This window comes from Colobus angolensis, unplaced genomic scaffold (assembly GCF_000951035.1).
Source record: "Colobus angolensis palliatus isolate OR3802 unplaced genomic scaffold, Cang.pa_1.0 Scaffold61, whole genome shotgun sequence".
In the NCBI taxonomy this organism is placed as follows: domain Eukaryota; kingdom Metazoa; phylum Chordata; class Mammalia; order Primates; family Cercopithecidae; genus Colobus; species Colobus angolensis.
In genome coordinates this window covers 4471756-4487587 of record NW_012119710.1, presented here as the reverse complement: position 1 = coordinate 4487587, position 15832 = coordinate 4471756, and the positions used below count along the sequence as shown (strand labels likewise).

Sequence of the window (15832 nt, the reverse complement as noted above, 5' to 3'; positions counted from 1 at the left end):
AAAAAAAAAAAAAATTTTTTTTGTAGAGATAGGGTCTCACTATGTTGCCCAGGCTGGTCTCAAACTCCTGGGCTGAAGTGATCCTCCCTCTCCAGCCTCCTGAGTAGCTGGGATTATAGGTGTAACCTCACTCAGTGGGAATCTAGGCTCTTTAGAATAAACTATTATTATTATTATTAATAATGATAATGATGAAGTTAATGTTTATCAAGGTCTTACTTTGTGCCAAGTTCTAGTCTAAGCACTTTGCAAGCAATAGGTCATTTGCTTCTCAAAACAAGCCTGTGAGATGGGTATAACTGTTAGCCCCATTTAAGAGATGAGGACACTGAGTGTTGGAGAAATAGAATGACCTGCCCATTGTCACACAGTGGTAAATGGCAGAGCCAGAACTGGAACCCAGTTCTGCATTTCTCTCCTCTCTGCCATGTGGCTTCCTAAAGGTGGGAGTCTGGGCTGTCTGGACTGTGGGGCCAAATAATTATACATGTAGACAGGGCCTCAGTAACTACCCAGGTGCATTTCTGACTTTTAGACTGAGGAATGAGAGGCTCGGGGAGAAAAAAATGTCTTGTCCGCAGTCACACTGCAAAACCACCACTGAGCAGGTTTAGAAAGCAAGTACTCTAGGATCCAGTCCAGAACCCAAAATCATCATCGTCTATTAGGGATGTGTGAGTAGGTGTTTGTGTGAGAGAGAAAGAGAGAGGCGAGCAGACAGACACGTGTACAGCTGTGTACACATGTACACACACACACGCACGCATGGCTGGTGGTGGACTTGTCCCAGAGACACAGTCTGGACTTGAAGTCTCATAGGCTCCCTCTTTGGCCCACATGAGACAGCTGATCTTGTCACTTTATTACCACGCTTCATTTTGGACCCTGAATTGTACCCAGGAAGTCCCACAGATGTGTGGCAGTTTTTGTTCCTGGAAAATGTGCTCATGCTGAAGATCTTCCCCAGTTCCAAGACAGGGCTTTCAGTGGCATGGGGCTATTCTCTGGACTTGAGTCCACTCCACCGCAGACTCTCAAGGGACCCACAGGGGGTTTTCCAGGAAAGTCTCGGGTCCCAGGAACTTCACGGGAACACAGGTGCCACTGCCTAAGGTCATGGCTTTGAAGAGGAAAGGCCACCGTGTGCCTGGACAAGTTCTGGTGTGTGAGGAATGTCAGCCCTGTGACTTTGCTGTCACACCTTGGCCATGTGACAAGGCCGTGTGAGTGTGTGTGTGTGTGTGTGAGAGAGAGAAACTGTGGGTAGCCAGGGAGCTCAGGAACCCGTGGGAGGTTTCTCTTTTTTTTTTTTTTTGAGACAGAGTCTCGCTCTGTCGCCCCAGGCTCGAGTGCAGTGGCGTGATCTCGGCTCACTGCAACCTCCGCCTCCTGGTTCAAGCGATTCTCCTGCCTCAGCCTCCTGAGTAGCTGGGATTACAGGCACCCACCACCATGCCCAGCTAATACTTTGTATTTTAGTAGAGATGGGATTTCGCCATGTTGGCCAGGATGGTCTCGATCTCCTGACCTCGCGATCCACCCATCTCGGCCTCCCAAAGTGATGGGTTTACAGGCATGAGCCACCGCGCCCAGCCCTGGCTGGGAGATTTTAACAGGATGGGAGGGGAATCAACTTTCCCTGAGGGTCGGCTCTGGTGCGAGGTGTTTTACAAATGTATACTCATTCGTATCCTCCCAATAACTGTGATCCCCATTTTACAGGCAACTCAACTGAGGTTAGAGAGGCCACAAATGTGCATGAGGTCACACAGCAAGTAAACGGCAGAGCCAGGATTAGACGCTCGGTCTGTGTGACTGCACGGGAATCAGGATGGAATTGCTGAGAACGCGAGCTTTGCTTCAGCCCTGAGTCCTGGCTCTGACCTGCATGCTTTTGACCTTGGGCATGCTATGTAGCCGCTCAAAGCCTCAGTGTCCTTATCTATAAAATGCAGTCCTAGAGTAACCATGCAGGTGGCGAGCGTTAAATGAGATGGTTAGGCCCCACATGGCCTGGCAGTATTATTTAATGTTATTACAACCTTTTCCTGCCCTGCCCAACCCTGAGCTCACCCCATACTGCCTGGCTGTCCCTCACAGACCATTACTGGGACTTCCACCCCCATCACGTGCACAGCGAGTTCGAGAGCTTCGCCGAGAACAACTTCACGGAGCTCCAGAGTGTGCAGCCCCCGCAGCTGCAGCAGCTCTACCGCCACATGGAGCTGGAGCAGATGCATGTCCTCGACACCCCCATGGTGCCACCCCATCCCAGTCTTGGCCACCAGGTGCGTGCCACCGCCTGCCCCGTCCCCCAGGAGACTGCCAGGCCTGTGGTGGGGCCCGGGAGCTTCACAGGAAGCTGACACAGGCTCTTACCCAACTCAGCTTCCTGCCCCACAGCGCCAACGGCGGCTGGAGCCCCAACGGCTGCCGCCTGACCCCCCGAGTGACCTCGTGACCCCACACCCCTTATCTCGTCTCACCCCGAGTATGGACAGACCCCAGATAATTTTTGCACCTCACCGAGCCTCCCCACCCCAACGCCTTGTTGTGGGCCCTCCTGGGCCTCACTGTGTTCCACCCCCATTCACTAGCCCTCATGGATCCCACACCAAGTCACTGAGCATGTCTACTGACCCTGCCTCTCCCCAGTGACCCTCCCTACTAACCCTAATCTGGATCAGTGACCTCTGCTGACCTCTACCACCCCTACTGACCTCCAAGGTCCCTCCACCACTCATCACCCCACCTATGAAACCCCCTTCCAGACCCAATGCACCAGCCCCCAGCACGCCCACTTCTGACCCCAGCCCACTGTGGGCCCGTATAACACCTCGGCAGGGAGGAGAACAAGGCACCGCTTCCCCGGTGCCCACAGCCCTAAACCAGGAGGCCCAGCTGGGAGGGCTGGGTGGGCTGGATGTCAGCACGCCTCGCCCCACAGCCTGCACCCTATGTGCAGCGCCTCAACTGGCCCCACTTTTCCCTGGCCTTCCTCCAGTCTCCTGTACCTGCCATCGTCCCCTGCCCTCTGCACTCCTTCTCTCCCCACCTGACCTCCCTCCCAGTCCCCCTGAGCTGTAAGCTGGCCTTTCCTAACTCTGATCTCCTTCCCCTACTGTCCAGGTCTCCTACCTGCCCCGGATGTGCCTCCAGTACCCACCCCTGTCCCCAGCCCAGCCCAGCTCAGATGAGGAGGAGGGCGAGCGGCAGAGCCCCCCACTGGAGGTGTCTGACGGCGAGGCGGACGGCCTGGAGCCTGGGCCTGGGCTCCTGCCTGGGGAGACAGGTGGGGCATCTGGCCCTCCACCCTGGCCCCAACCCTGGCTGTGTCTGTGCCCTCCCCCACCCAGCCAGGCCAACTGACCCAGCAGCCATGCCGCCGAGTTGCGTGTGTGTGTGTGCATGTTTGCCAATGTGTGTGTTTTGTGGGGCTGTCTGTGGCTGTCTCTATGTGTGTGCATGTATCTGCCATGAGTGCATACAGGCATCTCCATGAAGTATGCCAGGTGTGTGTGTGTCTCTGTGCCATGAGTGTGTGTAGATCTGGCTGTGTGTGAGCAAGTGTGCAGAGTGAGGGTGTGTGTGAACAGATGTAGGCAGGTGCATGTGTGCAAGTGGCTGAGTGGGTGTGTGAGAAGGTGAATGTGAGAGCTGGTGTGGATGAGAGTGGGTGTGGCCATGTTTGTGTGTGTGTCAGCACATGAATGTATTTCAGTGTGTGTGAGTGGCTGTGTGCACGTGTGTGAGGTGTGCACGTATGATCATGTCAGTGGGTGTCAGCAGTGTGTGGGTGTGCGTGTGTGAGCAGGGATGTGAGCATGGTATATGTGAGTGGGTGTGAGCAGGCGTGTGAGTGATATGTGTGAGTGGGGGTATGACAGGTGTGTGAGCAAGTGTGTGTGTGAATGTGTAAGCAGGGATGTGTGTGATATAAGTGTGTGATGGGCATGCGTGTGTAGGTGTCAGTGGATGTGTGAGTGGATGTGAACATGTTTGAGGGTGTATGTAAGCAGGTGTGTGCGAGCAGGAAGGTGTGAGCTGGGGTGTGTGAGCATGTATGTGTATATGTGAGGTTTGTGCATGTACGTGAGTGGATATGTGTTTTAGCATGTGTGAGCATGTGTGTGTTCCTGTGCGTGAGCAGGTCTATGTGAGGGGTGAGGGCATGCTTGAACACCTGGGTGTGTGAGTGGGTGTGCATGTGAGTAGGTGTGCGAACAGGTGTGTGTGTGTGTGAGAATAGATATATGAATGAGTATGTGAGAACGGGTGTGAGTGGGCTGGGGGTGGTGGCTCATGCCTATAATCCCAGCACTTTGGGAGGCTGAGGCAGGCAGATCACCTGAGGTCAGGTGTTCGAGATCAGCCTGGCCAACATGGCGAAACCCCGTCTCTACTAAAAATACAAACATTAGCTGGGCATGGTGGTGAATGCCTGTAATCCCAGCTACTTGGGAGGCTGAGACAGGAGAACTGCTTGAACCCAGGAGGCGGAGGTTGCAGTAAGCCAAGATCACGCCATTGCACTCCAGTCTAGGCAATCAGTCTCAAAAACAAGAGAATGGGTGTGAGCGGGTGTGATGTGTGAGCGTGTGAGCAGGTGTGTGAGAGCTGCTGAGTGGGTGTGAGAGCAGAATGTGTGTGAGCATGAGTGTGCAAGTGGGTGTCTGGTTGTGTGTGAACAGGTGTGTAAGCACGCAAGTTGGTGTGTATGAGAATGTGTCTGCATGCGTGAGCAGGTGTGAGTGAGGTGCAAGTGGTGTGAAATATGAGTGAGCAGGTGTCAATGAGGTGTGAATGAGCTGGTGTGAACGTGTGTGTGAGTGCATGTGTGACCAACTGTGAGGTGTGAGCATGCATGTGAGCAGGCATGTGTGAGGTGTGGGCATATGAGGTGTGAGCGTGTGTGCATGGGTATGTGTGGGCTGGTGTGTGAGGGGGTGTGATTGAGAGATGTGAGCATGTCTGTGAGGTATGAGGTGTGATTATGTGTGAGGTATGAGCATGTGAGTGGGTGTCAATGTGTGACGTGTGAGCATGAGTGGGTGTGAGTGTGAGGTGTGAGCATGTTTGAGGTGTGAGCATGAGTGTGTGAGCATGAGTGTGTGAGCATGTGTGTGTGAGATGTGGTGTGAGGTATGAGTGTGAGTTGTATGAACAGGTGAGCATGTGAGCAGATATGAGCAAGTATGAGTGGGTGTGAATGAATGGTGTGAGCTGTGTGTGAGCATAAGTGTGTGAGCAGGGGCATGTGTGTGGGTGAGTAATGTGATGTGTGTGAGGTCTGTGTGTGCAAATATGTGTGTGAGCAGGTGTGGGCAGTTGTGACCATGTGTGAGTGGGTATGTGTGTGAATGCTGTGAGGTATGTAAGCATGCGTGTGTTGAGCAGAGGTTTGTGTGTGGGAGGGTGAGCAATGTGAGGTGTGAGGGTGAGCAATATGAGATGTGTAAGCAGGTGTGTGTTTGTGCAAGCATGTGTAAGCAGGTGTGATTATGTATGAGACCTGGTATGAGGTGTATGAGCAGGCGTGTGAGCACATGAGTGTGAGAGACCTGGTGTGAGGTGTATGTGTGAGTGGGTGTGACTGGGCATATGTATAAGTGTGAGAAGATGCATTGTGTGGGTGTGACCATGCATCTGGGGGTGTAAGTCTGAGTGTGTGTGCATGTGAGTGGGTGCATTGTGTGGGTTTGTGTGCATGTGAGTGGGTGTGAATGAGGTGTGAGCATGAGTGGGTGTGAGCAGGGGTGTGAATGGGTTGTGAATGTGTAAGCAGATGTGTGTGGGTTTGAGCATGCGGGTGGGTGCAAGCGTGTGAGTGTGTTATGTGGGTGCGTGTGTGTGGGTGTGTTAGTGAATGGGTGTGTTTGTGTGCATGTGTGGGTGTGAGCAAGTGCATTGTGTGGGTGCGTGTGTGAGCAAGTGTGAGTGGGTGTGTCATGTGTGAGAGCAGATGGTGTGAATGTCCAAGTGGGTGGGTTATGTGGGTGCAATCAGGTGTGTGAGCGGGTGTGAGGGTGTGGGTGCATTGCACAAGCATGTGTGTGAGCATGTGGGTGTGAGTCTGAGTGTGTGAGCATGTGCATTGTGTGTGCGTGCGTGTGAGCACTGAGTGTGCGTGTGAGCATGTGAGTGGGTACACTGTGAGCATGAGCGTGAGTGGGAGAAGGTGCGTTGTGTGAGCACGTGTGTAAGTGGCTGTGGGCGTGGTGTGTATGAGTGCAAGCAGGTGTGGCTGAGTGGGTGCGTTATGTGAGTGTGTGAGCATGTGTATGCGATTGGCGCATTGTGTGGGTGCGAGTGTGTGTGCATGGGGGTGTGTGAGTGCGTGTGTGAGTGGGTGTGTGTGAACAGGTGTGTGTAGGCAAGCAGCTGTTTGTGTGTGTGAGTGTGGGTACGCCGTGTGTGCACACCTGGCGCGGGCTGGGGCAGCCGTTCCCCTGCCCTTCCTGGCCACCCCGTCCCCGGGTCCTCGTGTGTGCGCAAGGCGGTGGGGGCGGCTCCCATGTGGGTCCCCGGGCCCCCTCCCACCGGGCCCTCCCCCCGTAGGCAGCAAGAAGAAGATCCGTCTGTACCAGTTCCTGTTGGACCTGCTCCGCAGCGGCGACATGAAGGACAGCATCTGGTGGGTGGACAAGGACAAGGGCACCTTCCAGTTCTCGTCCAAGCACAAGGAGGCGCTGGCGCACCGCTGGGGAATCCAGAAGGGCAACCGCAAGAAGATGACGTACCAGAAGATGGCGCGCGCGCTGCGCAACTACGGCAAGACGGGAGAGGTCAAGAAGGTGAAGAAGAAGCTCACCTACCAGTTCAGCGGCGAAGTGCTGGGCCGTGGCGGCCTGGCCGAGCGGCGCCACCCGCCCCACTGAGCCCGCAGCCCCCGCCGGGCCCCGCCAGGCCTCCCGGCTGGCCATAGCATTAAGCCCTCGCCCGGCCCGGACACAGGGAGGACGCTCCCGGGGCCCAGAGGCAGGACTGTGGCGGGCCGGGCCTCGCCTCACCCGCCCTTTCCCCCCACTCCAGTCCCCCTCCACATCCCGCTTCGCCTCCCTCCAGGACTCCGCCCCGGCTCCGGGAGGCCACCTGGGCGTCAGACCCCACCGGGGCAACCTTGCTGAGGACGACCCGGGGTACTTCCTTGGGAGTCTCAAGTCCGTGTGTAAATCGGATCTCCCCTCTCACCCCTCCCACCCATTAACCTCTTCCCAGAAAACAAGTAAAGTTATTCTCAATCCATCCTCTTGCAGCACGGAGTCTCTTTTAAAATTTGTTGTACGCCTCTTCTGGCTCGTGTGTGCTGCGAGGTCTCTCTTTCTGTCATTTGTCCATCGGGTGTTTACTGAGGACTGTACCCAATGCTGGACCCTGGGAACATGAGGACCAATGACACAGGCGCCTGACCAGGAGTTAGAGTTTGGTGGAAAGAACAAGTCCTCAATTGTGATGAGGGGAACAGATCCTATTTAAAAGCTCTCTACTCCTGGTAGTTGTTGTTTTTAAGCCTTGATGAGGTTTGAACTCATTTGATGATGATGATGATGATGATGATGATGATGATGACCATAGCAACAACATTGGATTTTCTGGTCAATTAGTACCTGCCAACCTTGAGATGTGGAGTCTAATATCACTCTATTTTATAGAATGGGAAACTCAGGCTTGTAGAGGTCAAATGATTTCCCCAAGGTCACAGCCGCTGAGTGGCCAAGTTGGATCACACTCCAGGTCTGTCCCCGACACGTCAGCATGGAGTAGGAGGCTTCGCTTATCTGGAAGAGGATACTCTTCAGCATTCCAAGGACAGGACTTAAGCCCCAAAGCTCCTGTGGGCCACAAAGCATTCTCCTGAGCTGCACGCCTAGCAGGACTGTAGACCCAGGTGAATCCCTAGTGGGACCCCCAGGTTCTGTTTGCTTTCCAGCTCCTTGCCACAGCAGGGGAGAAACAGACCAAGCTGAGCAGAGAAGCCTGTGAGTCCTGTGTTTTCCTTCAGACGGTAGCAAGAAGTGGCAGTAGACAGCACGGGAGCGAGAGACTTCCCAACGCTGTCAAAGACCTCAGGGAACCCAGATTCTGGGGTCATCACCGTAGGGACAAATGCCCCTCCACACCTCCTCACCCCCAGAGGGCTCACTGCAGCCCAACCCTGCAGCTCCCTAGTCTTACTCCAGGGCCACAAGAGAAGGCAAAATGGTGTTGTGTCTTCATTATTCTATTTTTATTTTATTTTATTTTTTGAGACAGGGTCTTACTTTGTTGCCCAGGCTGGAGTGCAGTGGCACGAACACGGCTCACTGCAGCACTGACCCCCCGGGCTCAAGCGATTCTCCCACCTCAGCCTCCCGAGTAGCTGGGACGACAGGTGTGCGTCACATACCTGACTGATTTTTGTATTTTTTGTAGAGATGGGGTTTCGTCATGTTGCCCAGGCTGGTCTCGAACTCCTGAGCTCAAGTGATCTGCCTGCCTCGGCCTCCCCAAAGTGCTGGGATTACAGGCGTGAGCCATTTCACCCAGCCCATTTTTATTTTATTATTATTTTTTGAGACGGGGTCTCACTCTGTCACCCAGGCTGCAGTGCAGTGGTGCGATTTTGGCTCACCGCAGCCCTGAACTCCTTGGACTCAAGCAATCCTCCCACCTCAGCCTCCTGGGTAGCTGATACTACAGGTCCACACCACCACACCTGGCTAATTCGTGTGTATTTATTTTATTTTTTATTTTTTTAGTAGAGGTGGGGTTTGCCATGTTGCCCAGGCTGGTCTCAAACTCCTGACCTCAAATAATCTGCCCGCCTCAGCCTCCCAAAGTGCTGGGATTACAGATGAGCCATCACACCCGGCCTAACATTTTAAAAATTATAAACCAACTTCATACGTGTGACAATCCTGTGCAGTGGGTGCTGCTATCACCTGCCCTGCTTTACAGATGAGGAAACCAGGTGCTCTGAGATTAAAGAGACAGCAGTGCCAGGACTCAGAGTCACCCTGGCCCCAGGGTCTGTGGACATGACCACTGCCTGAACTGCCCGCAAGGATGCTCCTGACCCGTTAGCCTTAGGGTTATGGGCCCAGCATGCTCCCACCGTACAATTTGCTGCAAGAGGGACACACACAGGGTTTGAGGGTACCCCTGAGGCTCGCCAAAGGTTGGGGAGGCAGAATTGTGCTGAGGGGGGTGGAGGGGAAGGGACAGGAGCCAGCCAGGGACAATGTGGCCCTACCTTCTCCCTGGAGAGACCTCAGCTCTCTGGAATTCATCTATATTTAGCAGGTGGCTGGACAGGAGGCAGATAAGCAGAGCCTGGGGCGGGGGGAGGTTCCCATATATAGTGGGAAGGACAAGACCCCACTCAGTCCCTCTTTGGGTGACCTGTGCCTGCTTGGTGCCTGGTGTGACGTCTCTCAGGATGCCTGAGCCGGGGAAGAAGCCAGGTAGCTTTAGGACTAGGGTTGGGTCTAAGTGTGGGAGCAGGGGGGTGTCCACAATTGGGGAGCAGGGCTAGGAGGGAGTTCTTGAGGGGGTTGATGAGGATGTGGCTTCTGAACCCCAGGACAGGGGCAGCCAGTCCTCCTGGGTCCTTTCTGATTCTCGGTTTCTTTTTCCTGTCCCTCTGATGAGAGGTGAAGGTAAACCCAAGGTCAGGGACACAGACAGGGCACACAGCCGAGACAGGAAGCACCCGGGGTCAACCCATTCTGAGAACGCAAAAGGACCCCTTCCCTGTCCCATTTCCTTCGCCTTCCACAGCAAGGTTGCCTGCAGACAGAGCCCATGTTTAGTGTGGAGCTGAGCCAGGCTCACAACATGCCTGCGGACCAGTCTCTACCCACTCTGGGTCTCAGTCTCCCAACCTGGGGTGCTGGAGGTAGTGGTGGCATTGGGTTGGTTCCTCCTGGCTGTGACATTATCTGCTTCATGAGCCTATATGGTGTGGCCCCCATGTTGAGGGTGACACAGCCCCCGCCTTCTCTGAGAGAGGACAGTCAGGAGCCCCAGAACCCAGGCCAAGGGCAGGGAAAATCACAGCCCAGGGTCCCGGGCCTGGGCTATGCCCTTACCAAGGTTGTCCAGGGCAGAGATCCAGGTCCCCATCCCCCAACGCCCTCGCAGGCCAGCTTTATCTCAGTTGCTGATTCTCAGCCTGAGGTCCTTGGAAGACAAATTTGGCCACATTCCAAGTAGGCAGAATTCCCCGCCCCCTGCCAAGGGCCCCAGATGGTGGGGGGAAGGGAAGCTGAGTTCATCACGGGTGTCTCCAAGCAGGGAAAGTGGAGTATCCAGGGGACACATGCAGCAAAAGTCTTGTGTGGAGGTCAGGACCCCAGCCCTGGCTCTTCCAACTACTAGCTGTGTGATCTTGGAGGAGCTGCTTAGCTTCTCTGAGCCTCAGTGTCCTCTGAGGAATGAACAGAATAACTGCAACTACCTAGGCGAACTGGTGGAGTATTACACGAGGGGATGCGTGGAAAGTGCTAGCACAGTATTTACTAAGAGGGGCTGCAGGGGTGGGGTGCACGCTCCAACCAGGGGCCGCTGTAGCCTCCACCTGGCCCTGCAGTCTCAGCTTTCAGCAAGAAGCCACGGTCAGTGGAAGTGGCCGCAGGCAGCCCTGCCGTGTTTGAGGTGGAGACAGAGCGGGCGGGAGTGAAGGTGCGCTGGCAGCGCGGAGGCAGTGACATCGGAGCCAGCAGCAAGTATGGCCTGGCCACAGAGGGCACACGGCATACACTGACAGTGCGGGAGGTGGGCCCTACCGACCAGGGGTCCTACGCAGTCATTGCTGGCTCCTCCAAGGTCAAGTTCGACCTCAAGGTCACAGAGGCAGGTAAGATTCTGGTCAGGCTTCCCTGAGGTTCAGGCTCCTGGGTGGAGGGACAGCCCAGCACCTCTCCATCCATCCAGGGAACAGGAGGTGCTTTCACACTTCCTTGCCTTTGCTGTGGCTGTGCCCCCCGCCAGAAAGCCCCTTTCCCCCTTTTCTGCACATGACCTCTTTTAGTACCCCATGTGCCATCCTGGCCTGTTCCAGCCATGGGGTAGGTGGGAGAGATGAACAAGATACAACCCCAGGCTCCCCCTGCAGACCTCCCTGGGGAGATGACCCCGCGCAGATGGCACCTTGTGTGCTGGCAGGGAAGTCCCAGGAGGTGTGGATGAGGGGAGTGCAGCCCAGCCTGTGGGGCTGCTCTAAGGCTGGGGCAGAGCAGGGATGGACCTGGAACTGTTCAGGGCAGGTACAGAGGACGTGGGAACTGATGACCTGAGACGGGGAGGAGAATGTGAGAGGCAGAGTGGCTCTCCAGCTGAGCATGAGCTGCCTCTGAGGGGCCCAGGCAGCGGGAGGACAGCCACGGCAGACTTTCCTCATCCACAGCGGACCCATGGGTCCGATGCTCAGGAGAGAGAGGGTGGAGGGGTCTCTGGTTAGTGACTGTACCACAACTCCTATCTAAACCTCTCCAGAGAAGTCAGAGCCCGTGCTGGCCCCTGCCCCTGCCCCTGCCCCTGCTGAGGCCACTGGAACCCCTGGAGAAGCCCTGGCCCCAGCTGCTGAGCTGGGAGAAAGTGCCCCAAGTCCCGAAGGTGAGAGGGGCTGGGCAGGGAGGGGCAGGATCCGTGGGTAGAGGGTGTCCAGGGCAGGTCTCAAAAGCCTTTGGTTGGCTGGGCGCCGTGGCTCAGGCCTATAATCCCCAGTACTTTGGGAGGCTGAGGTGGGCAGATCACGAGGTCAGGGGATTGAGACCATCCTGGCTAACATGGTGAAACCCCATCTCTACTAAAAATACAAAAAAATTAGCCGTGCGTGGTGGCAGGCGCCTGTAGTCCCAGCTACTCGGGAGGCTGAGGCAGGAGAATGGCGTGAACCCAGAAGGCAGAGCTTGCGATGAGCCAAGATCACGCCACTGCACTTCAGCCTGGGCGACAGAGCAAGACTCCATCTTAAAAAAAAAAAAAAAAAAAAAAAAGCCTCTGCTCACAGGGTCAAGCTCAGCAGCTCGCAACGCCCCTACCTCTGGAGCCCCTGACGACCCCATTGGCCTCTTCGTGATGCGGCCACAGGATGGCGAGGTGACTGTGGGTGAGTGTGAGCTGCTGTGCCCAGCATTGGGGTGGGAAGGGGGGCAGCAGAACACTCTCCAAGCTGGGCCTGTCGCCCTGCCCTTGCAGGTGGCAGCATCACCTTCTCAGCCCGTGTGGCCGGCGCCAGCCTCCTGAAGCCGCCTGTGGTCAAGTGGTTCAAGGGCAAATGGGTGGACCTGAGCAGCAAGGTGGGCCAGCACCTGCAGCTGCATGACAGCTACGACCGTGCCAGCAAGGTGGGTCCGCCGGGGTCGTGGAGACACGGAGAGAGGGGACATGGAGAATCCTGGAAGGCACAAGGCACACAGAGGGCACCATGAGACCTGAGGCTGCAAGCAAGGGGCGTGGGGAATCTGGGAGGGAGGTGGAGGGGCCAGGGGCCCACAGGGAGATCCTGGAGGCCTGGGGGCCAGGGAGCGCGATGAGATGCATGGGAGTGCTGTGGGGGACATGGGAGACTCGAAGGACATGATCGCCTCAAGGGAGCACCTAATAAGGCTTGGTGGAATCGGTGGGGGGAGGGGGCGGGGGCAGGGTGGTCAGGAAGTCTGGAGGACACCGTGAAGCATGGGGGCACCAGCTAGTGGGGTTGTAAAGCCCCTGGATGGGTATCAGGGCTCAGGGCTCAAGGGACCCTCAGGGATTGACCAGAACAATTCCTCATTATACAGACGCGGAAACCAAAGCTTGAGAGATTAAGTGGTTGCTCCAAGGTCACTTAGACATAGGCCTAGAACCTTAAGCCTTGGTTTTTTGTGTTTTGTGTTTCTCCACCCTGCCCACCAGAACCTTAAGACTTAAGTCTCCTTGTGTGTTCACTCCAAGCCTCTGCTTTTCCCAACCTTCCACAGTCCCGGGCCAGGAGAGGGGGCCAACATGTGCGGGGCTGTGCATTGCACAAAAGCATTGTAGTTCACCACAACCATGTGCCAGCAGATGGCAGTCATGGGTTTTGAGATAGTCCCCTTTCTCCATACAAAAACTCTATGGGTTAACTAAACCCGAGGGTGAGAATGTTGATGAGCATTTGTCACTCCCAGCCTCCATTTTTTTTTTTTTTTTTTAATATTAGTTGAGATAGGGTGTCGCTCTGTCGCTCAGGCTGGAGTGCAGTGGCTCTCCACGACCATGTTCAAGCGATTCTCCCACCTCAACCTCCTGAGTAGCTGAAACTAGAGGTGCACACCACCACACTTGGCTAATTTTATTTTTAGTAGAGACGGAATTTCACCACGTTGGCCAGGCTGATCCGGAGCTCCTGGTCTCATGTGATGCGCCTGCCTCAGCCTCCCAAAGTGCTGGATTACAGGCATGAGCCACTCCCAGTCTCCTTCAAGGGTGCGGAGCCTTGTCTCCTGACCCCTGGTATCCCCTGACGCCCCGTCCCTCCATGCACACAGGTCTATCTGTTCGAGCTGCACATCACTGATGCCCAGCCTGCCTTCACTGGTGGTTACCGCTGTGAGGTGTCCACCAAGGACAAATTTGACTGCTCCAACTTCAATCTCACTGTCCATGGTGAGGGGGCCCTGGTGTCTGTCCTGGGCTCAGGCTCCCCGTGGGTCCTGGTCCCCTGCCTCCGTTTCTCAACACTAAGGAGGATGCCTCGTCCCGTCCAGGCACGAGTGCTGGCCACGTGCCCAGTGCTGCACACACAGTGTGTGAGAGAAATCCAGAGGCTTGTAGGGTAGGCGTGGGGACCTAATTAGGGCTGAGTCCGGGTCTCATCTGGGTGGGACTCTGTTTTATCATCTTGGTGTCATGGCTCCTGGCCCACGGCCTGGCACTGTCTGAATGTTTGGTCCATGGGTGAAGGTGAGTTGAGAGATGGGTGGGAATTGGGGACAATAAACCATCCCGCCTCCCTGGTACCTTGACCCTGGGAAAGGCTGGGAAGGTGAGGTCCTGGGGCAGATGCCCAGCCTCACGGGGTCATGAATGGGCAAGTCTGTGAATATTCAGAGGCCACCCCCAGGGCAGGGCTTCTCAAACGACCCCCCTCTGAAGCCCCTTCCCCCATCTCTCCACCCTTTGAACCCAGAGGCCATGGGCACCGGAGACCTGGACCTCCTATCATCCTTCCGCCGCACGTGAGTGACCATCCTCAGGACCTGGGGGAAGCCAGTGCTGGAGTCTGAGGCCCTTCAGAGTCTGGACCGGGGGTCAGGGCTGGGGATGATGTGTGGGGTGGAGCTGAAGTCAGTGGGGGCTGAGAGGGACAGCAAGCTTCCCGGGCAGGTGAGGATACTGAGTCTAACTCCCACAGGAGCCTGGCTGGAGGTGGTCGGCGGATCAGGTACCCCTGCCCCAGGCCCTATCTGCACCATCCACTGACCTCCAGGGGTCTGAGATGGGCGGGAGCCCAGTCTGGCCAGTGTCACTTTCTCCCTCCCCACTCCACTCCCTGTCCTGCTCCTAATCCCCTTCCAGTCCCTCACTGCAGCCTCACTGGGGGTCCCTCTCCATAGTGACAGCCACGAGGATGCTGGGATTCTGGACTTCAGCTCACTGCTGAAGAAGAGGTGAGTCCTGGGTGGCAGTTCCTGGGGCAGCTGGTGAGGCCTGGCTCCAAATCCTAGCACTGTGGTTTGCCAGCTGTGTGACGCTGAGCACAACTCTCTGAGCTGGTTTCCTTGTCTGTCGAGGGGATGGTCCCAGTGTGGAAGGAGTTAAAGGGCTCTGCAGACATTATGTCCCGTGAACAGTCATCCTCACAGTCCCCCACAGCCACTCCACACTTAAGGCCGCAAAACTCCCTCCGTAAACTCCGGGGACCCAGAAGCAACGGAGAGAGGGTGCCCAGAGCTGCAGAGTCTACCAGGCCGGCCCAACTGGCTTACGTTCTCTCTGCCCTCTCTCTCCCTCTCCCCCGGCCCCTCCATTATGGCTGCTGCTGCTGTGGCCCAGAGAGTAAGAAATGGGGTCTGGGTGTTTGGGGGCAGCAGGGTGCTGGTGGGTGCAGAGGGGATCCCGTCCCTTCCCTGAGAGGCTGTGGTGAGAGACTCAGAGCAGGGTGTGGCTTCCCACGGACAGGGGTAAGTCTCTGTGCCTTGGGCTTCTCCTGCCACCCACCTATCCGTCAGAGCTTAGGAGGGATAAGAAAAAGTAATGCACACAGGAGATCCTGCCAGAGCCTCTGGAGCAGCGTGGGTGCCCCGCAACACAGGGAGTGCAAGTGTGGAGAATAGGGAGGAGGGAAAGGCCCATGGGTTGGGTCTGGGTCTTTGAGGGAAGGCGGCCACACCTCTCATGTGTCTCCTACCCTTTCTGCCCTTCCCCCCACCCCCGGAGCAGCAGTTTCCGGACCCCAAGGTGAGTACCCATCATAGCACAGCACCCTCATCACCCTTAATTCTGCCAGGAACCCCTCCAAATCCCCAGTCCCACTTAAGCTCCCTTGGCCCCCAAACCAGCTCCAGCTGCCCCACCAGAAGGGTAGGGGCAGAGGGACAGGGGTGGCTATAGCTCCTTGGTCCTGGGCCCAGGAAGCCCCGCCCAGGGGGCTGCAGTCTTGCCCCCAGCCACAGCCTGGCCTGCGGGACACAGGGACTCAAAGCTGGAGGCTCCAGCAGAGGAGGACGTGTGGGAGATCCTACGGCAGGCACCCCCATCCGAGTACGAGCGCATCGCCTTCCAGTACGGCGTCACCGACCTGCGCGGCATGCTGAAGAGGCTCAAGGGCATGAGGCGTGATGAGAAGAAGAGCACAGGTTAGCCCTTCCCCAGAGGGGAGAGGAGA

General features: G+C 56.3%; 2 protein-coding genes across 4 annotated transcripts in view; both read left to right on the top strand.

Annotated features, from left to right (window-relative positions):
- Window positions 1-7245, top strand: part of SPI1 (Spi-1 proto-oncogene) — a 28621-nt gene extending 21376 nt beyond the window's left edge. For both annotated transcript variants that reach the window (XM_011963363.1, XM_011963362.1), the window contains exons 3-5: window positions 2101-2288; window positions 3130-3292; window positions 6559-7245. In XM_011963363.1, coding sequence (XP_011818753.1) covers window positions 2101-2288; window positions 3130-3292; window positions 6559-6878 — 671 coding nt within the window. In that variant the 3' untranslated portion in view covers window positions 6879-7245. The remainder of the gene's footprint in view (window positions 1-2100; window positions 2289-3129; window positions 3293-6558) is intronic.
- A 2124-nt stretch (window positions 7246-9369) lies between these two features.
- MYBPC3 (myosin binding protein C, cardiac) overlaps window positions 9370-15832 on the top strand; it is a 22447-nt gene continuing 15984 nt past the window's right edge. Inside the window, exons 1-12 of one of the 2 annotated variants that reach the window (XM_011963359.1) lie at window positions 9370-9443; window positions 10571-10837; window positions 11476-11595; window positions 11993-12091; window positions 12181-12329; window positions 13494-13611; window positions 14135-14183; window positions 14360-14389; window positions 14562-14615; window positions 15001-15003; window positions 15388-15405; window positions 15640-15803. In XM_011963359.1, the coding sequence (XP_011818749.1) occupies window positions 9419-9443; window positions 10571-10837; window positions 11476-11595; window positions 11993-12091; window positions 12181-12329; window positions 13494-13611; window positions 14135-14183; window positions 14360-14389; window positions 14562-14615; window positions 15001-15003; window positions 15388-15405; window positions 15640-15803 (1096 nt within the window). In that variant the 5' untranslated portion in view covers window positions 9370-9418. Of the gene's footprint in view, window positions 9444-10570; window positions 10838-11475; window positions 11596-11992; window positions 12092-12180; window positions 12330-13493; window positions 13612-14134; window positions 14184-14359; window positions 14390-14561; window positions 14616-15000; window positions 15004-15384; window positions 15406-15639; window positions 15804-15832 lie in introns of both variants that reach the window. The other variant, XM_011963358.1, reaches the window with a different exon arrangement.